This window comes from Protomyctophum parallelum (genome assembly GCF_964188405.1).
Source record: "Protomyctophum parallelum genome assembly, chromosome: 3".
Taxonomy (NCBI): domain Eukaryota; kingdom Metazoa; phylum Chordata; class Actinopteri; order Myctophiformes; family Myctophidae; genus Protomyctophum; species Protomyctophum parallelum.
The window spans coordinates 22,730,859-22,754,575 of NC_139698.1; the positions used below are offsets into that span (position 1 = coordinate 22,730,859).

The 23,717-nt window shown below is 44.4% G+C and overlaps 1 protein-coding gene across 1 annotated transcript in view; it reads left to right on the top strand.

The window, feature by feature from the left end:
- Positions 1-1,261: 1,261 nt before the first annotated feature.
- pde11al (phosphodiesterase 11a, like) overlaps positions 1,262-23,717 on the top strand; it is a gene marked incomplete at its 3' end in the record, with an annotated part of 30,107 nt that continues 7,651 nt past the window's right edge. The window contains exons 1-13 of the mRNA XM_083762075.1: positions 1,262-2,093; positions 3,781-3,979; positions 7,884-8,042; positions 10,614-10,703; positions 11,058-11,198; positions 13,015-13,079; positions 13,654-13,777; positions 14,264-14,339; positions 15,103-15,170; positions 16,290-16,382; positions 18,850-18,900; positions 19,298-19,444; positions 21,061-21,168. Of these exons, the coding sequence (XP_083618201.1) occupies positions 1,408-2,093; positions 3,781-3,979; positions 7,884-8,042; positions 10,614-10,703; positions 11,058-11,198; positions 13,015-13,079; positions 13,654-13,777; positions 14,264-14,339; positions 15,103-15,170; positions 16,290-16,382; positions 18,850-18,900; positions 19,298-19,444; positions 21,061-21,168 (2,007 nt within the window). The 5' untranslated portion in view covers positions 1,262-1,407. The remainder of the gene's footprint in view (positions 2,094-3,780; positions 3,980-7,883; positions 8,043-10,613; positions 10,704-11,057; positions 11,199-13,014; positions 13,080-13,653; positions 13,778-14,263; positions 14,340-15,102; positions 15,171-16,289; positions 16,383-18,849; positions 18,901-19,297; positions 19,445-21,060; positions 21,169-23,717) is intronic.

The window sequence follows — 23,717 nt, forward strand, 5'->3', positions numbered from 1 at the left end:
TTACGCAGTAACCATGGACATGGTTATATAAAGGATATAAGCGAGGCAATTCGCTATGGGGAGCGATCCTTTCTGCTCCCATAGCGAATCAACGAGGGTTAGACTTTAATACAAGTTATATAACTCATGGGAGACTGGGACATTTTCAGTCCAAGCCTGGACCCCTTAGGCGAGAGAGATGAAGCAGCTGGAAAGTGACACAAAAAAATCACACCCGTGTGAAGTGAGGGGAGCTCTTATGTCTTATCAATGTTTGTGTTACGCAATGTTTGGGTTTACACTATGAGGTAAAATAGTCCAATGGGAATTTAATGTTTGTGTAGGACAAAGTGTGTGCACACACACTAAAAGCTGCACATATGAGGGCGCCCCTCAAAAAAAAGCTATCAAGAAGATTGCAGAAAATACACAGGTAACAGCAGCAATGCCAATGTATAGGCTTAAAATATACTTGCCTGCAGCCTGCCAGGTAGACTACCGTAGTGGGGGAGCTGGACACGGTTCTTGGAGACTGGTGTGATTGGAGAATGGGAACAGGTGTGCAGTTCCACGCCCAGGCAGGTCCACACCTGCAGGTGAACCTGAGTGGCTTCATGGCTGTGTAGTGGCAGAGTACAAGTGAGGATGGCGCAATGGGTTGTGCACATGCAGGGACTCCAGGAAGTATAGAAGAAGGTGGAGGTGAAGGGTTCGAAAACGTTTTCATAGAGTACCCGCCCGGACCCCCTGCAGAAGACCCACGGCCATAGAGAGATTTCACCAGGTCTATCTCTCTCTCTCTCTCTCTCTCTCTCTCTCTCTCTCTCTCTCTCTCTCTCTCTCTCTCTCTCTCAAAAAAATCTGTAGTAGAGTACAATAATAGGCTCTGGAGTCTGGTGGTAAAGGAGAGCGAGTGAACAGCAACCCCACAGTCGGAGTATCTCTCTCTCTCTCTCTCTCTCTCTCTCTCTCTCTCTCTGGGAGAATATATATAGGCGCCGTGTGTTTTCTCTTTCCCCCCCCCCTCCAGTTCAGTGAGCTTGTATTCAGCAGGAATCCCCGGGGCCGTTAGTTACTCAGTCTGACTTGACTGACAGTTCGAGTCCATCTCTCTGGAGCGTCATCATATCACGGAGGTATAACAGTAACTGCCTGAAGTACAACCGACTGAGATCCGTTCATCTATTTGGCAGTTTATGTGCCTCCGGAATTTCCACTATAGGGAGAGCTGTATAATAGCCTACTATGGAATCATGGCATGAATGGGGAAGGAATTATTCACTTATTTTTGTGAGAACCTCGCCTGCAGTTCGCCTTCTTCATTCATAGGCTCTCCTCTCACTCGGTAAACTATTCGGAGCCGTGCCGACAGTCAAAGCGCTGCATGCGCGCTTCTCTGAGACCGAGAGAGAGCGGCTTCCAACCAACATGACCGCATTCGACTTCTCGGACGTGGAGGCGTTCTTGGACCTCCACCCGGACCTGTTCGAGGAGTACCTGGTCCGCAAGGGAAAGTGCGACGCGGTGAGCAGGTGGCTGAAGGAGCACCCCGCCCCGTCAAACAGCAACAAGGCGTCCTCCTCCACGGCCGAGGAGAAGCGCGCCGGTGGCGGCGTTCCCAACAATAACCCCGGCTGCAGGGACGCGGCCATCGGGGGCAGCCCGGGGCCGGCGGCGGCCCCCCCCGCCGGCCCCGGCGGCGGCAGTGGGGTCGACGGACCCCTGCGGCGCCGCTCGTCCCACATGGAGCTGCGTCGCAACTTCGCCCGCTCCAAGGCCACCACGGCGCACCGGACCTACGACGAGCACGCCAGCCTGCTGAGCAGCGCCGCCGCCGAGCGCGACTCGCAGTCGAGCGTGCGCCGCCGCGCGCTCTTGCGCAAGGCCAGCTCGCTGCCGCCGACGACGGCGCACATCCTGAGCGCGCTGCTGGAGTCGCGCGTCAGCGTGCCCCAGTACGCGTCGAGCGCCATCGACTACAAGTACCGGCTGAAGGAGACCAACGAGCGCGAGTTCTTCCTGGAGCTGGTGAAGGACATCTCCAACGACCTAGACCTGACCAACCTGAGCTACAAGATCCTCATCAACGTGTGCGTCCTGGTGGACGCGGACAGGTGTGCTCAGGGGGGTCATTTGGGGCATTAGGGGATTGGATGGCAAATGGCAACTGCCACCCTGCAGGCGACCCCCTATAGTATTGTACTCACACTCACACATTTAACCTCAAATTGACAAATTCAAAGTTATAGTTTATGCAAATTGTTGTCCCCAACTCGCAGATTAATCTGTTTTCATTGATTGATTAATTGATCGATTGATTGACAACAAGCATATATGCACAAAAATATGCACATTTTTGTCAAAAGGAGCACACAAGAAAACCCACGAGGCTTATTTCTACTTTGGTCCCACAATGCAGTAGGCTAAAGGGGAAAAAAGCAATAAAATACAACAATATAATTCTAACATCATGACCATGTGGTATTTAAAAGACTCTTTAGGGAGGACTTAAAAGTAGAGGAAGACCCAATAAATTCTGTGACTCATGTGGGCAACCCGTAACATGCAACAGCTAGTGCAGAATACAAAAGAAAATAGGCATTTCCAATACTGCAAATTAACTTTGCAGTATTGGACAATCACAATCATGCCAGTCCATCTCCATGCAGTGACATGTGTTTTATAGATAAGCATTTTATTGTATGCAACCATTAATTTATGAACCACTTTCAACGTGGCATCCCTATAAATGTGTGGGGATATATTTATTTATATATATTTATTACGTGCGAACATTTTCAAACAGGGCTGTGCAGAGACCACTGAGGGGGCAGGTGCTCAAAGCCCACAAAAGGGCACATCTGTCATGCGTGCACAGCGTGCACGTAAACAGTAGCGTGCGCCAATTTTTGTGGGGGTGAGGGTCCCTCATACCATTTCACACCAGAAATGTATACATTGGATTGTCTTATATGCTAATAGGGCAAGATGTTTCACGATAACTTGGCCATTCATGGGCAGTAAAAATATGCAATACGTTGTCATTACCATGTAAAAATGAAAAGGGCCACGGATGTTGGGCAGGAAGAGGGCACTTTGAGGCAAAAGGGCAGGTGCCCATTGCCCAAGCCCCCAAAACACCTGCCCCCCCCTGCCCCCCCCCCCCCCCCCCGTTTTCTCTTTTCACCTCCAAACAAAGAGAAAATAGTTGATCTACAAGCTCTCAACGCATCCCGTGGGCTTAAAGATGGAGTGCCACGATTTTATCCCACCCTAAAACATGATCATCAGGTATTATTATAATATAAGGAGGAAGAACTTTTTCCAAAAAGTGTACAGTATTTGTTAAAATCATGCTTTTATGTGGACACGCCCACCACTTCATTATGTATGCCTGGTTTGCCTGGTTGGTGGTGATGGGTGGTGATCCACCTGAACTGTGGTGGTGGTGATCCACCCACAGCTGTAGTTGTATGATAAAGGGGGAGGGGTTAGGGGAGTGGCTGATAGTGTGATGCAGTCACTATATTACTGTTTATTTAATTTGCCCATTTGACTGTCAAGGGTTCAGCCTCCAGGAAGAAACCGTAAATACAAGGTTAATACACCATTGCACATACAAACGACTCCAGGGTGTCTAATGAAGTAGTCACCTGATAGACACATGAAAAACTGGAAAAATACCAAAATTGTGGCACTCCATCTTTAAGTGCCAACTTATGTTATTGCCACCTCCCTCCCTATATATATATATATATATATTTCTGTACTGAAATGACGCCTCTCTGACTGCAACTGCAGGTGCTCGCTGTTCCTGGTGGAGGGGCCCGCGCACAAGCGGGTCCTGGTGTCCAAGTTCTTCGACGTGCACTCGGGCACCACGGTGCGGCCCTCGTGCAGCACGCTGGACGCCAGCGAGGTGCAGGTGCCGTGGGGGAAGGGCATCATAGGATACGTGGCGGAGCACGGCGAGACCGTCAACACTCCCAACGCATATGAGGTACATAGTGTACAACAAACCACCTGAGCCCCCCCTAGTCCCGTGATGAAAACACGTGCTGTGAACGTCTAATATAGGCCAGTGGTTTTCAACCCTTTTCATATCAAGGTCCATCATGTATTCGGCCTTTGAGCCACGGACCACCATTTGATTTGATGTAACCTCTCAGACCCAACCCAAAACTTAGAATATTTTGTTGTCCTTTTGGATACGATTTTGTCCACAATTCCATGCTGTATTTATGTGGTACCATTATAGGGGAGATAACAGGCAAACGTTGATCAAAATAACAATTCTTCTATACATTCTCTAATTGTGTAGACTTCTTGTAAATTAAGTAATGCAGATGTAGTGTGGAGTTTGCATGTTCTCCCCGTGTCCCCTAGGGTAGATACCCTCACAAAAACATGCCGTAATCCTGGTCTCTAAAACTACCTCCCCCTGGCCAGCCGGGGCGCCTGATGGAGGGGAAAGGAACTGGTCGGAATAACGTGTCCCTTCCACGCGCTACGTCCGGCCGGGGAAATCCCCCTCTGTCAGGTGTAAAGAAGCAGCTTGGACTCCTCATGCATAGAAGGAGGCATGAGGTCAGTCCGCTGCCCCCCCAGGTTGGCAGAGGAAGTGTAGCGCCCAGGATTACATTACATAATTGGCACTGGGTGAAAAGAAAACTGGGTTACAAAATCGTGGGATAAAAATGTTAGAGTTAAAAAAAAGTAATGCAGATGTAACTCTTGAGAGCGTAAAATGCTCTCAAGCTCTCAAGAGTTAATGATCTTTAAGGGTCCATTGGGTTTCCAACTCTCCATCCTTTAGCTACATGGGGACCACCTGGAACCACCTCAAGGACCACTGGTGGTCCCCGGACCACTGGCTGAAAACCACTGCTATATGAAAACACATGCTGCAGTGAATGTATAATACTGAATTCCATTTCATATTCTGATCCATGCATATAAGAAAATGTGGAGGGGAAAACATGTTATTTCTGTGTGGAATTGCTCAGACCAGGTTTGCAAATTCACTTGAGGGCTGGCTATATAATATCCCCCGATCACTTCTCCATTAACAGTGAAGGCTGGTAATTATCCCAATTATGTCAAATAAAAGACAAGCAGAGCACCAGCACCACTGTCAGTGAAACTGGGTTGGGGAAGCCATCCCCAATGCACGCGCGCAGCTTCACACAGTCTACCATGCTATAGGTTTAACCTCCTTCCCATTCTGATCCTGCACACACTGCCATGTTGCACTCCACATCATTAAGCCATGGCCCTGGGCATCTTGAGATGCTATAAGACCCCTGAGGTCTATTATGCCATGTAAGACAGGGCAGCTACTGTATCTACAGTATGTGCGACAACCAAATGTTGTTTTCTATACAGGCCTACGATGGAGCAGCCAGCGTGTCAATTTTGACAGCAAAAATGTATGATTTAGTCTTTCGAATGAATTAACACACTTTAGTCGTAGTCCTATTTTAGTAATCTGAAATTGTTTAGTCTTTATAGTCGAGTCTTTGTCTACTAAATATCAAAATCTTTTATAGTCTTTAGCAAGAAAAATAAATCACACCCGCAAGTGAAATGAGCAAAAGAAATCAGAAGACGGAGCAAATTAATACAAAGTGGACCCAAAATGATATGCCAAAAAACATATCAGCAAATCAAGTGAACCGCATTCCCCTATATGTCATTTCTTGACTTTTGTTTGGGCTGCTCAACAACACCGCTGGTTGGCCGCAGTTATAGTTAAAGTGCTCAGTGTGAATGGCCCTTTAGGCTGCTCAACAGTGTGTGACCCAAATGCGACCCCAATCAGCTGCAGGGGTCAATGGGTCGTACCCCAAACAGACAGACAGACAGACATACAGTACATAGACACACGGCCAGTCATTGGAACGGTTATAGGCGCAGCTCAAACATTAACATCATTGGCATGTGTGCGTTTATATAAGTGGACATCTAATTAAATCTAAATGGGTCATAACACCCAGTGGGTTTATTCCAGTGCGTTTCAACTTTGCATGCATGGGCACACGTGCATGGATAATGGCCAAGTGTTGTGGTATCGCCTGTAATATTATGTAGGGCATCTAGTGTAGGAACAACATGTATTATTGAGCACGATAGAGCTCCGGCCACATGCTGTATAATGTCCATTTGGGTCCATTTCTAACCCAAATAGCCTAAATGTTTAAATCTTTTTTTTTTTTTTTCTTCTTTTTTTAGAGAAAAGAATCTTGAGAAAACCAGACACATTTAGAATATATTTTGAAACATTTTTGTCCCTGGCACAAAATATTTTCGGGTTGGATTCTGTGGTCATACAAATTCAAATTAATTTGGGGGTCCTTCGTGAACAGGGTCGAGGACGCACTGCTCTACAGCAGCACACATGAGGCTTACAGGTGCTTTGTTCAGCTACTGTGCAGCCATCCAAAAGAAGGTGCCATGTAGATAACACCGTGCAACCATCCAAAAGAGCCACGGTGCTATATATAGCATTCGTGTAACCATCCAAAAGAACAACTGAAGAACCACTGTTAGTTGTTTGTTTGTGTGTAAATGTTAGTGTACAACACTTTTTTTTGTGTGATTCTGATGTTCTGCAGACATGATGCGGATCTACAAATGTCCTTCTGGGTCCTTTAGACTAGTGTGTGTGTGTGTGTGTGTGTGTGTGTGTGTGTGTGTGTGTGTGTGTGTGTGTGTGTGTGCGTGTGTGTGTGTGTACGCGCGCTTGCGTATTCAAGGTTCACTTTGTCATTTCACATGTTTGCACATATAAAAAAAAATCAAGGACCAGCAGTGTACACTAAAATAACTATTAAAAGAATAAGCATTAACCCATTCTGGGCGGGAACCACTCTTGGTATTAGCATTATGTTATGCTTTAGCTATTGAATAGCAGATCTACAAGCTCATAGCACGCCACCGAGTGGTGCGCTACGAGCTTGTAGGTCTGCTATTTTTTCTTTATTATCTAAGAACCACTGACATAGAAACATAGCTTTTTCAGGATGTAGAAGACATTTTTTTAATCTGATCTCAGGTCAAAGTGCAGTGCATTAAAACTGAGCGTATTTAAAAAATATATAAAAAACAGCTAAGTGCATTTAGTGGGACTTAAGAGTTCAGCAGTCTAGCAGTCTCCCTGGGCATATAGAAGCTGCATTTGAGCCTTTCGGTTCTGGCTTTGATGGACCGCAGCCTGGCTCCCACCCGAGGGGAGCGGAACAAGTAGTTCATGGGCCTGGTGAGAGGGGTCCTCCATAATGCGGGCCGCAGTGCTCCTGCAGCTGCTCGCTGGTGGAGATGTCCTCTGCAGATGTCCTCGATGGAAGGGAAACTATACTGTGGGTCATCTTCTGGGCATTTTTCACTACCCACTGCAGCGCATTTTGTTGTCTGCAGCAGAGCAGTTCCCATATACCAGGTGTGGTGATGGAGAGAATGTGAGAGTACTCTCCACCGCGCGCACACTCGCACAGTCCGCAGACTCCGCACACGCTTGCACACACACACACACACACACACACACACACACACACACACACACACACACACACACACCTGTAGAACGCCTCCAGCACTGAGGTAATGAAGCCAGCCTGCCTCAGCCTCCTGAGGCGCTGGTGGGGCTTTTTTAAAGATGTTTGAGGTCCACTTCAAGTCCTCTGCAATATGCACTCCGAGGCACTTTAAGCCAGGGACCCCTTCCACCGTATAACTCCATTACCGAGGGTATGGTCTCTCCTTCTAAAGTCCACAATCAGCTCCTTTGTTTTCCTCATGTTAATACAGAGACTATTCTCTTTGCACGCCAGTGACAGTAGGTCTGTCACCTCCTGCCGGTTATGTCTCATTGTGTCGCGTGTGTGTGTGTCTCCCTGTGGCTCCAGGACCATCGTTTCAGTGATGAGATCGACAAGCTGACAGGCTACAAGACGCAGTCCATCCTGTGCATGGCCATCTGCAACAGCGACGGAGAGGTCATAGGAGTCGTCCAGGCCATCAACAAGAACCCCGTGGGGATGCCTTTCACCGAGGACGATGAGAAGGTGCGCTAACGCGTATTATACGACTTGACCGCGTCTTGAAAACCCACGCATGCAGCATCCTCTCTGGGGGGGGGGGCTACAGTCGCTGAAAATAGCCGATTTTCTTTGAGAATCTGTATTTTTTGTATTCGTATTTTTGGATACATTCCACTACACATATCAAAGACAAATATTGTACTTTTGACTCCGGACGGAAAAAAGTGCATTATGAATTAACCACTTAAGCCCTATTTAATTTTCAAATATAGTAAAAATTGCAGATAAGCTTGTAGAAATGTTGTGTGGAGGGGAAAAAGGCGGTCCAAGTACAGTGAGTATGTATCTGAGCCACTTAAACGCTCTATTGAGTAAAATGGACCTAAGTAGATCGATTGATTGAACACTTTATTAGTCAGACATGTACACAGCACATGGTACAGTAAGACATAAGGCTAAAAGGATGCCACAAAATGTCCATTCCATTGTGTATTCAATTCATCAACATAGCATAAAAAAGGTGTCACATGTCACCAACAAATACAAACACTACATTACAGTATGTACAAAGGAGAAAAGGGACAAACGACGGCCGTGTCGGTTCCCCCGACGTTGACAGCCAGTGACAAAAAGACACAATACGAAAGACAGAAGAAAAAAAAAGGTAAATCCCAAACATCATGGCATAGTAGATGTGTACCAGTAAGTCGGTTTGGGAGAGGGGCTTGTTGGCGGTATCAGCCAATAACTTCCCTGGGAAATGGATTATAACTTGACACACACCCAAGCCGTGTTACTCATGCGCTGAGTTGGCGGGCACCGCCGGGTGCTGTGAAATCTAATTACTGGACCCTCGTCTGGTTCAGACAGACCGGTAGTGTGTGCAGGCTGGGTGGTGTGTGTGATGATCCGGTTGAAGTATTCCTTCTGTATGGCGACTGCAGCGGCGGGCCCGGGAGAACAAATAACGCAACACGAGACAGTATCACGCTAAAGGTTCACAAAGTTTATTACACACCAGGAAACATATATTATATAGTGCTGGATCATAAAGACGTGACAATAAGATATGAGACAAAATAACGTGCCTACTGCAGCAAGGCTGACCTTGCTGCCGCTGAGATGTCTCTCGTAGCCGGTCTATAAAGTATGCTACAGTTCAGGCAGTACACAATACATATCAAGTACACTGTATCTCAAGTTCAAGTACATAGACGTAGATGTACATGGGCAACTCATGATTATAACACCGGGGATTGAACCCATGAAACCCATTAAAAGAATGATAGAATCATACAGTTCTCAAGATCCACCGTGGCATATTATGGCACAAATATGGATCTCGGACTTCAGCTGAGACGTCATTCTATGTGACATAGATTCTATGACATAATCATGGCTCCAAAGTTGAGGAGAAAGAATTCAGCTCAATCACAGTGCCCCTGTTATTGAACAGTTCAGGAATTTTGACACTGACGAAGGCCTGCGCGCCGAAACGCATATGTCTATCTGGTATGACTGCTGCTGCGGAGCACTATCATTATTAAACAAAGACTCTTACTCGACTGAGAGTGCAGATTTTATTCATTTTCTACCTGTTATTGAACAAACACTCTATAGCAAGGGTTGCTATGGGAATGCAGAGCTATATTAAACACTAAAAGAAAAACAAAAGTCACCTTACAGCACCTACAGTATAACTTTATTACAAGTGTATAGTTGTATTACTGATGTAGTATCATGTATGTCCACAAGGTGGCAGAGTACAATTGATCCCAATCCATTTCCCCCTCTATTAAACAGTTTCATTTTCAGTGATGAAACCATAGTAAACTATGATGAGAGCACAGACAAACACTAAGGGGATTTGAGCTCACAAAATGCCATAGAACCCTTTCAGCCATTTGCAAATTAAAGAGTGAAATCCATGTTGTAGCTGGAACAACTGAGAATTATATTGTATACATATTAAAATGTAAATAAATGCTACGATCAAACAACCTCCCTTCATTGGAGAGCTCTTCAAAAGACCATACTGAATTTGTAGCACTTCATTGAGTTGTTATGTACTGTATCTGAGTGGCTTTTTTGTGGCTATTTTGGAAATAGGGCTTTAAGGACCCATTAAAACCGACTTTATCCATAATTATATACTTTGGCTATTAAAGAATATATAAGATATACAAGCTCATAGTGAGTCACTTGACTATGAGACTATGAGATTGTACTATTTTAGTAGATCTACAAAAAATGTGTGCAAATATATTTTCCTTTTTTTTACTGAAATCATTGCTGCTGGGGGTCCCTGGAACAAAATATTTTGAGATGGGGATTCCGCAGCTAAATACATATTATTCTGGGGGTCCAAAGTTTGAACCAATGACTTCAAAGTCAGTGGTTCAAACTTTTTTATAGACTCAGCCCCGGGGTTCTATAAAACAAAGAAGTAAGATATTATTTTTTTCTGCCTCTTCCAATCTCTCCCACACAGTTTAGTTTTAGTTTCTAGTGCATGGTGCAGCAGTTCCATGTTGTTGTAGCTGACCTTTGAAGGTGCCCTTGGGGCACATTGTTGTGTTGCTTTCCTCCATGCAGGTGCTGCACATGTATCTGCCATTCTGTGGAATATCAATCTCCAACGCCAAGCTGTTCTCAGAGTCCCGCAAGGAGTACGAAAGGAGCAGGGTGAGAGGTCACGCCACGTGTGTGCTTTATATAATAAATACATTTTTGGGGGGTTTTGGGTTGATTCATGGTCATTTTGGTTTCCTCTAGAGTCTCTAGATTAAAGATACATTCTTGTTAAACCACTGTCCATGTCAGCATATTCCAATCAATATATGTTATGCAACAACGTTCTCACTTACGTTCTCTTGACACGCCGAGGGCATAAACAGTACAAAAATGCAGTATACTCAGCTCAACAGCCAATATTTTCGCTGAACATCAAAACTATTCATAGTCAAAAATGAAAAAGACAGGGGTACCTCTGGGGGCACTGAAGGCCAATGCTCAATGACCAATGCCCTGCTGCTGCAGGCCCTGCTGGAGGTGGTGAACGACCTGTTCGAGGAGCAGACCGACCTGGAGAAGATCGTGAGGAAGATCATGCAGCGAGCGCTGACCCTGCTGCAGTGTGAGCGCTGCTCCGTGCTGCTGCTGGAGGACATCCACTCGCCTGTACGTGAGAACATGCGTGGTGGAAAACAGTATATACTCAATTGTTTTACTTAAGTAAAAGCATCAATACTGCAATGTAGTAACTATATACTTCGTTATATAGTATAAAAGTCCAGAATTGGACAAATTTAATATTTTGAAAATAGCAGATCTACAATCTCACAATGCTCATAATGATCTACAACCTCACAATGGATAGATAGATATAGTAGATAGATACTTTATTGATCCCTGAAGGAAAATTCAGATCCCATAGCTCATAATATGAGCTATGGGATATCTGAATTGTATGTTATGAGCTAGTTAATGTATAAATGATGGGTTAGATTTGGCCCCCAGCGCTGTGGGTGCTGGGGGCGTGTCCTCTCCTCCGCGTCATCAGTGCCCATACCAGAGGCGGGGTTGGCGAAAGGGCCTTTCTGTGTGGAGTTTGCATGTTCTCCCCGTGTCCCCTAGGGTAGGTACCCTCACAAAAAACATGCAGTAATCCCGGTCTCTAAACTGCTTCCTCCTGGCCAGCCGGGGCGCCTGATGGAGGGAAACGGAACTGGTCGGAATAACGTGTTCCTTCCACACGCTACGTCCTGCCAGCCCCTGTTAGGTGAAAAGAAGCAGCTTGGACTCCTCATGCATAGAAGGAAGCATGAGTTCAGTCCGCTGCCCCCCCAGGTTGGCAGAGGAAGTGTAGCACCCAGGATTACATTAGATAATTGACACTGGGTGAAAAAATGGGTTGCAAAATCGTAAAAAATAAAAAATAAAATGATAAAAAAATAGGGCACAGGTCTCCACCAGGATAGGAATGTAGGACATTGCAGCTTGCCTTCATCTGGTGGTTGGATAAAAGGGCAACAAAAGTAAATTATCCACAGATCCGTGCAGTTAGAGGTAAAAACACTTTTCGGCCAGTTATAGCGCCACCTTGAGGCTGAGTTGAAATTGTTCATGTGGCATTTCGTCCTCGGCCTAGTGGGAATGTGCGTGCACAATTTCACGGAAATCATGCGATGTGTTCATGATTTGCAGCATTTTGTTTGAAACTGAGCACTCCTGTGAACTTTGGAAGCCAATATTAACCAATCAGGATGGAGTCTGAGAAATCTGAAAGACCGGTTTCGTTGAATGGCTCTAGAGAGACTGTGTACCAATTTGCGCGATGTTTGGACAAAATCTGTAGGTGTACTGTGCAAAAACTTGTTTTGCACAAAGCGGCCTCCTGGTGGCGCTATAACAGGCCGTTCTGGAAAGTTTGGGGCAGAGGTTCATCGTTGGCATCCAGGGAGTGTGTGTGCAAAATTTGGCATCGACCGGGTTAACGTTGGCCGAGATTAGCTGCTCACGGACACACACACGGACGGACACACGGACGGACACACGGACGGAGTGCAAAACATACTCTCCCCCCATGCCTTCGGCCTGGTGGAGACAATAAATGATATATATCAGGACAACTAAGCCTTTTCGTGGATTGGTTAGAATAGAATTTGGACTTAAGCTTTTATTCGTCTATAGTAATTAGATACAAAATATATTATGAATAATAATAAAAAGCATTAAAAAGGTGTCACTGGGAATAATAATCCTTTGTAACAATCATGTGTTGTTGCACATAGATCCATAAATAACAAATCTGGCGTTAAATTAATCTATTAGTCTCTCTTGCTATCTCTATCTCTGTCTGTCTCTCTCTGTGCCTCACACAGTATTGTTTGTTTTGTTTGCGTGCTCCTCGCCACTGGTGTGCAGCAATAGTGATGAAATGGTGTGAGATGATGAGACATGAGGAGTTCATGCGAAAGTTGTCTTTTTGCTTCAGGTGGTGAAGTTCTCCAGGACATTTGAGCTGATGTCTCCCTTGAGCAACATGGAACGAGAGATCAGGTATATATTGTGTGTGCGCGTGCGTGCGTGTGTGCGTGCTCTCTCAATAATAATACCACTGCTGCCATCTAAACCCATTAAAACCGGGAAAGCATCTGTGTCATTTTATACTTCGGGTATTCAAAAATAGAATTAAGATACACAAGCTCATAGCGCATTGTAGATCTGCTATCTTTGAACAAATAGTGAAAATCTGTGCAAAGCTTTAAATATACTGTATATACAATTTTATTTTACAATTCAAAGGGCTTTATTGGCATGAGAAAACATACGTTTACATTGCCAAAGCAGAAAGAACAATATACACACACATTTTCGAGGGGCTCTATAGCCCTCCTATGTCCAGCTTTAAGGGTCTGTGTAAACAAACATGGAAGACAACAGTGAGAAAACAAATTGTAATTGGCCAGAATGAGATGATGTACAGTATGATGATAAGAGCGCCCCTCACTTCAAACTGGTGTTTTTTTTAGAATAGGCCTTATTATAGTAGCCCGGTATAGGTTATACATCACACCTTGTCTTGAGGATGTTGTGCTTCCCTGTGCTTGTCCTTTCCCATTGGCTGTGTCAGCAGCATGGAGAAGCTGTCGTGCTCCGATTGGCTGATCAATAACAGCATTGCTGAGCTGGTAGCTTCCACGGGACTGCCGGTCAACATCAGCGATGTCTGTCAGGACCCGCGCTTTGATGCCGAGGTGTGAGTGAGGGCCTGTCACTGGTCACAGATCAGCTGATACAAGCGCACGCACGCACGCACGCATGCAACCACACACGCACACACACACACACACACACACTGTACACCAATGGTTCTCAAACCAGGGCCCGGGACTCCCAGGGGTTGAAGAGTTACGGGTCTGTAACTCTGAGAGTGCACAAATGGAAGTGGAACACCCAACAGAGTTAGGATTTCATATGGGTCGGGGGGTGCCAGAGATGGAAAATGGAATCAAACTGGGGGTCCTTGATATGAACAGGTTTGAGAACCCCTGCTGTACACATTGTCTTGAAGTGCGCACGCACTCACGCACACACGCACGCACGCACACACACACACACACACACACACACACACACACACACACACACACACACACACACACGCACGCACACACCTATGACACTCTCTCTCTCTCTCTCTCTCTCTCTCTCTCTCTCTCTCTCTCCTCTACACACTGTAGGCAGACCAAGCGTCAGGCTTCCACATCAGGTCAGTGCTGTGCGTCCCCATCTGGAACCGAACCCATCAGATCATCGGTAGGTTGACCTGCAACACAACTAAAGGTTAGGTTGTCTAGTTGAAAGTAACTAAGTGGTACATGTACTTAGATGCTGTACCTATAAGTACAATGTGGAGGTTTTTTTTTTTACTTGAGTATTTCCAATTGTCAATACTTTTACTTTTGTTTCCTTCTACATCTGGGGCGAATATCGTACTTTTTACTTTTTTACTTACAAACTTTAGTTATTGTTTCTTTATAGATTTTGATGATTACCACAAAACATACTGTACAGTAACAACTTTAGCACTATAGTATACACACAAATCAATTTATACAGCACATTTACATTGACGAAGATAAACCAAAGTGCATGTAAAAAAACAAAAAAACAAAAAAACAATAAGTGAAAAAAAGTGAAAGCAGAAGTATACATACATACATGGTATAAGAAGGGTATATGTGTAATCAAACAACATGGCGAATAAGTGGGTCTTTTTAGAAGGGATTTAAAGACACCCTGCAGGGACTGGGCATGCAAGCGAATGGGAAGAGGCAGGGCATTCCACAGTGTGTGGGACTGGCCGCGGAGCAGGTGGCTCGGTCACCTCTAGTGACACATGAGGTTCCGGCCGGGCAGAATTATCACACACACATTTCGGCCATAAAAAAAAATATATATATCTTTATGCTCAATTTATATTTGAAAACTTGGGAAATGAGACATTCTGCACGACTATAGTGCTTTCTACTTTGGGTACTTCGTTGGTTGATGCCAATACTTTTGTCACATGATGCAGGGGTGGCCCAGATTCTGAACAGACTGGACAGAAAGACCTTCAACGATGCAGACCAACGGCTGTTTGAGGTGACTGCCCGTCTTCCTCTCAGGGACGTGCACACATAGACATCAAAGGGGGCTTCAGCCCCTGCCCTTTTTTACCCGTCTGTAAAACAACTGCCCTCTCCACTCCAGACCACGAATGCAGCATTTACTACACGGTGAATGACACCCTTTTCCATGCCATATAGGCTATACTGGAAGGCAGCATTCAGGAGAATTGCTTTTTTTGCCCGAAGTCTCCCGAACTTGAACGCAGCATTTTGCGTTGAACAAATTTGTTTAGAAATCCATGTCGTTACACAGCATCTCCACTAGCTATAAAGAGTGCTGGGTTGCGCCCCGAAAATAGCTGATCTACAAGCTCTCAACGTGTCGCAGCACGCCGCTTTGTGAGCTTGTAGATCTTCTATTTTCGAAAGTGCCCTCTTACGAAATTTCAGCCCCTGCCCCTCTAACACTCTCTGCACGTCCCTGCTTCCTCTGACCACGAGCATGCACGTGTTCAATACCTGTGTGTGTGTGTGTGTGTGTGTGTGTGTGTGTGTGTGTGTACAGTAGTACACTGCATACATTAAATCCAGCTTAACGAGTTCTCGTCTTCACACCTAAATAAATACTTGTGGGCGACAGAAAAAGAGGTCGTCAGCTAAACACAACAACCCTCCCACACAGTGTTTCCCCTTTGCTTTTGTTTTTAAATGAAAGGCAAACGCATTTTAATGCAAGATCTTGAAATTACAGTGCGTGTTTAAAGGTTGGGTAAGTGATTTTCTTTTGTTAAAATAACGGTTAAATTGCAAGAATATATGGAGCTATTTAAAGGAGAATTCCATGCTAGAAGGCTTGCTTACCTTTATTTGTAGTTGTTACGTCCCCACCAAAGAGGTCCAGGTGTTATTTTGTGCAAAAGCGCATTATTGGCTATACTAAGTCCTAGTAGTACAACGTAGTAGTAAGGTTGAAATCTCTTTTTTGCAAGTAGAAATATATCCGGGTCTTGCAGGGTTAAAAAAAAGCAGCTGTAACACTGAGGACTGTACTGTGTGTGTGTGTGTGTGTGTGTGTGTGTGTGTGTGTGTGTGTGTGTGTGTGTGTGTGTGTGTGTGTGTGTGTGTGTGTGTGTGTGTGTGTGTGTGTGTGCAGGCCTTTGTCATCTTCTGCGGCCTGGGGATCAACAACACCATGATGTACAACCAGGTGAAGAAGACGTGGGCCAAGCAGTCTGTGGCGCTGGACGTGAGCATAGAGACATTATTTATCTTCACTGTTGCACCCATAGAGACATAATTAAAAAAGGTATAGACACCTCTTCTGGCTCTGGGGCGTCGGTGTCTCTGTTGAAGGCAACATCTTCCCGAGATTCCTCATGAAGCATAGCGGAAGCATGCTTTAAACGCATGCGTAACGGAAGTCCCGAAAAAGACGCGCTGTGATTGGCCAGTAGTCACTTGAGAGTGACGCAGCGACGCAGCGTGCCTTCATCAGCTCTTCTGCTTGACGTCCTGCCTTCAATGGGGACACGTCGCTCCAATGGACTGCAGCGGCCAATGAGGCATCACATTTTTTTTATATCTATGGTTGCACCCTGGTGGCTCCACCGGGTAATGCACCCACCTCATGGGCGGAACTAACAGAGGGGTGTGGCATGATGTCACACAATCAAAGCCTAAACAAAGGCGAGCATAAACACCTTGGTATGTGGCTGGCTGTCCCCATGCATGGATATCCAAATGTAGATGCCTCATTGGCCGGCAATGGCCGCCGCAGTTCATTGGAGCGATGCGTCATCGTCGCGGCAGCCTTTTTCGGCAGGGGGAGCCATTTGCCCAACTGTCAATCACAGCGACTACTGGCCAATCACGGTGCGTCTTTGACGGGTCTTCGCTAAATGGAGTTGTATAGTGAAAAAGAATATGGCGCGCGCGGTGACGTACAGACCCCAGAGACCAATGTGGCACCTATACGTCTTCTCTTCATGTCTATGGCTGTCCCACGTTGGTCTGTTGTTCAGTCAGAGGCTGAGTGAAATGCATGCATACATGGAGGTTTTGCTCGTCCATATCTGCTTTGATTGTGTGACATGATCACACCATGCAAACACCCTGCCAGTTGTTACTGAGTGCTCATCTGAAAACCAGATTTTGGTTACATATTCCATAGTATACTGTATATGAATGCTTCAGAGATATGCAGAGTGCAAGTAACCAGGGTTTTCTTCGGTTAAGCTCCACAAACTAAACACATTAACTACCCAGAAAACAAGATGTTTGGAGGATTGGGTCTTTAATTATTTAGATGCAGTTAATTTGTGACATGAGAAATTGCTAACAGAAATAGCTAAATATTACCCAACAGTCAAATGCAAACTGTATCGTTTCAAAGGAACGGAACAAACATACAAAACTACATACTGTTCCGTTACTTTGAATTGGATTACTTTTCTGTTGATCAATTAATAAATGATGGCCTGGCTTCACCTCTAGTTCAACTTCATCTCCTGGCTAGGGTAGTCACGGTTATGACATGTTACGATTAATAGTCGCACAAATAATTGAGATTTCAGTGTTGAACATTATGAATACAATTTTAATTTATGGGGGCCCTATCTTGCCTTACTCCTTATCCGAAAACTTCTTTGACATTTTTAAAATTGTTCAAATAGCCAATCTACAAGCTCACAATGTGTTGATATATTGGCTAGTTGGAACTATTTTAAAATTAGTTGGAAAAATAGTAAGATATGGCTGATAAGTTTAGGCATAAGGGATAAGGCGGCGCGCAAGACATGGCCCTTAGACTTTGAAGTTGCACAGAGGGCAGATATAGAAAGAAATTACCGACATCTTAGATAACTTTATACTTGAAAACCATTGCAACGCTACAGTTACAACATCCCGACCATGCAAACAGGGCCGCTCCATCTCCTCACTATCAATGTTTCAACCATTTTCAATAATTCATAAGCAAATACAATTGAGCAGGCTGCTCACTCGTTTCTATAAAAGCCACGGGACACTTTTGTATTTCAATCACACATTATCCCTTTGTCGTTTCCTCACTGTTTCACAAAACATACAGTATGTACATATGTAATGTAATAGGCGTCTTTTTCTGGGCTTAATATTGCATAAAATTAACTTAGCATAGTGGAGCTATCTGAAATGTAGATTGTACAGTGTGGGAAAGATGGATCAAAGTTTCCCAAACATATCAATAATCTAGTAGTATAGTAACTCAGCTTCTTCTACGCCACGGTAGAATCTGTTCTCCTATATTATGGCAGTGAATGCGGGACCCTGAAGCCAACTCTGCAGAAGCGAGTGAGTGACAAAATAGCAGCCAGGAGAATGAGACTCACAGGACACTGCCAAAGACACCAAGAGCTCCCAGCCAGCAAACTGGTGCTGTGGGAACCAACACATGGGCACCGGTTACGAGGACGTCCCATACTGTCTAACATACAAGAAAGATGCAGGAGCGCAAAGCACCAACGAGCTGGCCGAGAACCGAGATGACTGGAAGGCTCGTCTGAGGACGACCTAGAGAGTAGAGCAGTGTTCGTTTTGACAGCAAATTCTGATTTAGTATTAAACTTTTGAATAACACACTAGTAGTTACAGTAAAACATAATTTTATTCATTATATGAAATATTGTAAGAAATGAAGAATGGTTTGTCTAAATGTCTTTTTCCTGCTCTCTCAGATGCTGTCCTACCATGCTACCTGCTCCAAGGTAGAAGTTGACAGACTGAAGGTAATCAATCTCTAGTGAGACGTGCACACATGCATGTGTGTGTGTGTGTGTGTGTGTGTGTGTGTGTGTGAGTGAGTGAAAAAGGGGGGATGTAATGCACAATCTATAAAGCGCTTTGGATAAAAGCGCTATACTGTATAAATACACCATTGAGATTTGTTCTCTGAATCACATCTGTTCTTGAGTGGTGCAACCACTCCCTTAAGGAGCTGTGTGTGTGGCTGGCTGGCTGGGTGGGTCTGAGCACGAAAACAGCATGGTTGCGCACACCACCTGTGCGCAACCTAACACACACACAAACACACACGCACATATATGGGGGGGGAGTGCAGAGCCAACTCTAGTCCAGTATCAAGGGTTTAAGCGATTAACGGCCCTGACTTCTACTCCTATAAAGGCAGCTAAGATCCCCCTGGGCAGCGAGCTGGGCATCGACGAGTTCCACTTCAACGACTTCTCTTTGGACAACGACGCCATGATCACTGCCTCGCTGCGCATGTTCCTGGAACTCGGAGCGGTCCAGAAGTTTAAGATTGACTACGAGGTACGAGGACACGGAGCCATGGGTGTAGGACCAGGTTTTTGTTTTTTTTAGGAATAATGTTGTCTGCTGCATACAGTAGCTGATGCAGACATACCGAGTCACAGAGATAGTAGATGCAAGTTTTTCCTAGATTGATGTTTGTTATGGTACATTTATGGAAGATCTAACCACTTGAACCCTAGTGTTGTCCCTATTCTTGGGCAAACATTATGCCAAAATAGTCTATATCTACAAGCTCACAGCGTGTTGTAATGTGACGCGTTGTGAGCTGGTAGATGAGCTATTTCTATTCACCGTTATGCATCGAAAAGAAGAAAGTGCGAGTGTTTTAATATAAGCCACTGAGAACTGAAGTTCTTTTGCCTGAATTTAAAAGTAGTCAGAGTTGGCGAAAGCCTGCAGTTCCTCTAGAAGTTTAATTGATCCAAATGGGGATTAATAACTAAAAGCTGAATCACCATGTTCTGTTTTAACTTAAGGAGTAGTTAATAGGCCGGACCCGCATGACCTGAGACTACTCCCAGGGTTCACGATGTGAAAAGCAAGTCAGAGATGTATTTTGGCCGCGAGCCATTTGATTTAAAAACGAGCGGAAACATTTCTAAAATCAATTCTAGCCAGTGCAGAGATCTGAGAATTTGGTCTTTAGCTTTGCTCCCGTCAGAACTGTAGAAGTTGTATTCTGAAATGGGCTGTGGGGTAGCTGTCTGATGGCACTTTATTTACCAGAGACCCAATAGAAGACCGGTACAGTAGTCCAACCCAGTGTTTCCCCAAACAATGGGTCGCGAGTCGCGACCAATTTAGATGTTACCAAGAAAAATTCGTAAAGAGTTTTATAAAGAATTTCATAATTAGATTTTTAGCAGCGTTTTTCTGGCAGTTTTTCGAAAAACCCGCCCAGTGTGCAATCACCTTCAATCTAAGTAATTGTGAAAATAACCGGTCTACAAGCTCACAACGTATCGCATCTTGACACATTGTGAGCTTTCGATTTTCACAATTTAGTGATTCAGCATGTATTTTTGTAAGTTTTATTAAGATGGTGATATTGATTTTGTATTCATCTTTCGGGTCCCAAATATCATACCCTAGAAAGCACTAGTGTCTATTTAAAACACGTGTTTTTTTTGACTGAGGAGTTATATTTTGACAGCAGAAACTGTCGTAATTTCCCTATCCAATTATTGGACAGTATTAAGATGTTAATATTCATTTTGTATTCATCCTTAGGGTCTCAAATCACACCTTAGAAAGCATGAGTGTCTATTTCAAACACAAAGTGTTTGACTGGGGAGTCATATTTCGACAGCAGAAACTGCCTGTCATAATTTCCCCTTCCTATCTAACACACATAAGTCCTGGGGACTTGTTTCCATTGAGGCCCTATTCGATTCGTCAACATAAAAAATTAACGCCATATGTCATCGACAAACGCCTCGAGACAAAATGCCTCCTTCCTGGGAATTTACCTCCCCTTGTGGTCTTCTGTAACAGATGTTTGTTTGTTTTTTCCAGGTCATTTCTGAAAGAAACCAGCGATACCCATACTTCAATCAACACAGTACTTTACATACTGTCAGTATTTAAAGTAAAATGTCTCTCGTCTCTTATAGGTTCTATGTCGCTGGCTTCTGACTGTGAGGAAGAACTACAGGACGGTGTCCTATCATAACTGGAGGCACGCCTTCAACGTGACCCAGTGCATGTTCGCCATGATCACTGTAAGTGGCCTCTCATCAGCTCAGTGTCAGACATAACTAGTATCCATGATCACTGTAAGTGGCCTCTCATCAGCTCAATGTCAGACATAACTAGTATCCATGATCACTGTAAGTGGCATCTCATCAGCTCAGTGTCAGACATAACTAGTATCCATGATCACTGTAAGTGGCATCTCATCAGCTCAGTGTCAGACATAACTAGTATCCATGATCACTGTAAGTGGCATCTCATCAGCTCAATGTCAGACATAACTAGTATCCATGATCACTGTAAGTGGCCTCTCATCAGCTCAGTGTCAGACATAACTAGTATCCATGATCACTGTAAGTGGCATCTCATCAGCTCAATGTCAGACATAACTAGTATCCATAATCACTGTAAGTGGCATCTCATCAGCTCAGTGTCAGACATAACTAGTATCCATGATCACTGTAAGTGGCATCTCATCAGCTCAATGTCAGACATAACTAGTATCCATGATCACTGTAAGTGGCCTCTCATCAGCTCAATGTCAGACATAACTAGTATCCATGATCACTGTAAGTGGCCTCTCATCAGCTCAATGTCAGACATAACTAGTATCCATGATCACTGTAAGTGGCCTCTCATCAGCTCAATGTCAGACATAACTAGTATCCATAATCACTGTAAGTGGCCTCTCATCAGCTCAATGTCAGATATAACTAGAAAAAGTGCCCTTCTGGGCACAGGTCTCCACCAGGTTATCCACAGATCCGTGCAGTTAGAGGTAAAAACACTTTTCGGCCAGTTATAGCGCCACCTTGAGGCTGAGTTGAAATTGTTCATGTGGCATTTTGTCCTGGGCCTAGTGGGAATGTGGGTGCACAATTTGACGGAAATCACGCGATGTGTTCATGATTTGCAGCATTTTGTTTGAAACTGAGCACTCCTGTGAACTTTGGAAGCCAATCTTAAAGGGTAAGACCACTTTTTTTAAGGTTTGGGTTGTGTAGTTACTTTGCCATGTTGCAACTCCAAATGTGGACAAGAAATAAAAAATAACTGCTCCAGTGATTAGAAATTGATAATTCAAAATTTGCTCCTCATTGACTTACATTGTAGCTAAAACAGCTCTCAAAGTCACTCTTTTAGTACGTAAACAAACACAAACAATGTTGATTCAGACAATATAGAGCATCACCAAAACTCATGCTGTTTTATTTTTTCATAAAAATGTTTTCTTCCTGTTGATTTGTCCATTTTATTGGGAAGAAAATCCGGACTGGATCCATGGATCCGGATCCAGATCTTCAAATAGTAAAATCAACAGGAAAAAACATTTTTATAAAAAAATAAAACAGCATGAGTTTTGGTGATGCTCTATATTGTCTGAATCAACTTTGTTTGTGTTTGTTTACATACTAAAAGAGTGACTTTGAGAGCTGTTTTAGATACAATGTAAGTCAATGAGGAGCATATTTTGAATTATCAATTTCTAATCACTGGAGCAGTTATTTTTTATTTCTTGTCCACATTTGGAGTTGCATCATGGCAAAGTAACTACACAACCCAAACCTCAAAAAAAGTGGTCTTACCCTTTAACCAATCAGGATGGAGTCTGAGAAATCTGAAAGACCGGTTTGGTTGAATGGCTCTAGAGAGACTGTGTAGCAATTTGCGTGATGTTTGGACAAAATCTGTAGGTGTACTGTGCAAAAACTTGTTTTGCACAAAGCGGCCTCCTGGTGGCGCTATAACAGGCCGTTCTGGAAAGTTTGGGGCAGAGGTTCATCGTTGGCATCCAGGGAGTGTGTGTACCAATTTGCGTGATGTTTGGACAAAATCTGTAGGTGTACTGTGCAAAAACTTGTTTTGCACAAAGCGGCCTCCTGGTGGCGCTATAACAGGCCGTTCTGGAAAGTTTTGGGCAGAGGTTCATCGTTGGCATCCAGGGAGTGTGTGTGCAAAATTTGCCATCGACCGGGTTAACGGTGGCCGAGATTAGCTGTTCACGGACACACGGACGGACGGACGGACGGACGGACACACAAACGGACGGACGGAGTGCAAAACATACTCTCCCCACATGCCTTCGGCCTGGTGGAGACAACTAGTATCCATTTAGGCCTATGAAATATTTGAAAGCGGTGCCACTGCAAGAAAGTGCAAGGTGCTTCTACTATAGTGACTTTGTCTGTCTGTCGCAATGAGCTGCGACTAATTGCAAAAAAGCACACACACACACACACACACACACACACACCACCACCACCACCACAGGCAGTCATTAAGGCAGTAGACTGGAAGCATTGCTGGAGAGCTTGTCTGAGGATGCCCTAAAAAGAGAATGTTAATATTTTCACTTGACAAGCAGGGCCCTGAAGTTAGTTAATTAGTTAGAAATATGGAGCCAACTTTAATTAGTTATCCTTTTGACATTACATGAATGTTGCTTCTTCTTACAGTAATTAGCAATACAGCTTCTGATTTTGTGGTCTAGTTTTATTATTCTAAGGACTGCTGTAATACCTGAATATATGACAAGTGATGAGAAAGTAGCCAAAACAAAATGACAAAATCCTAACCT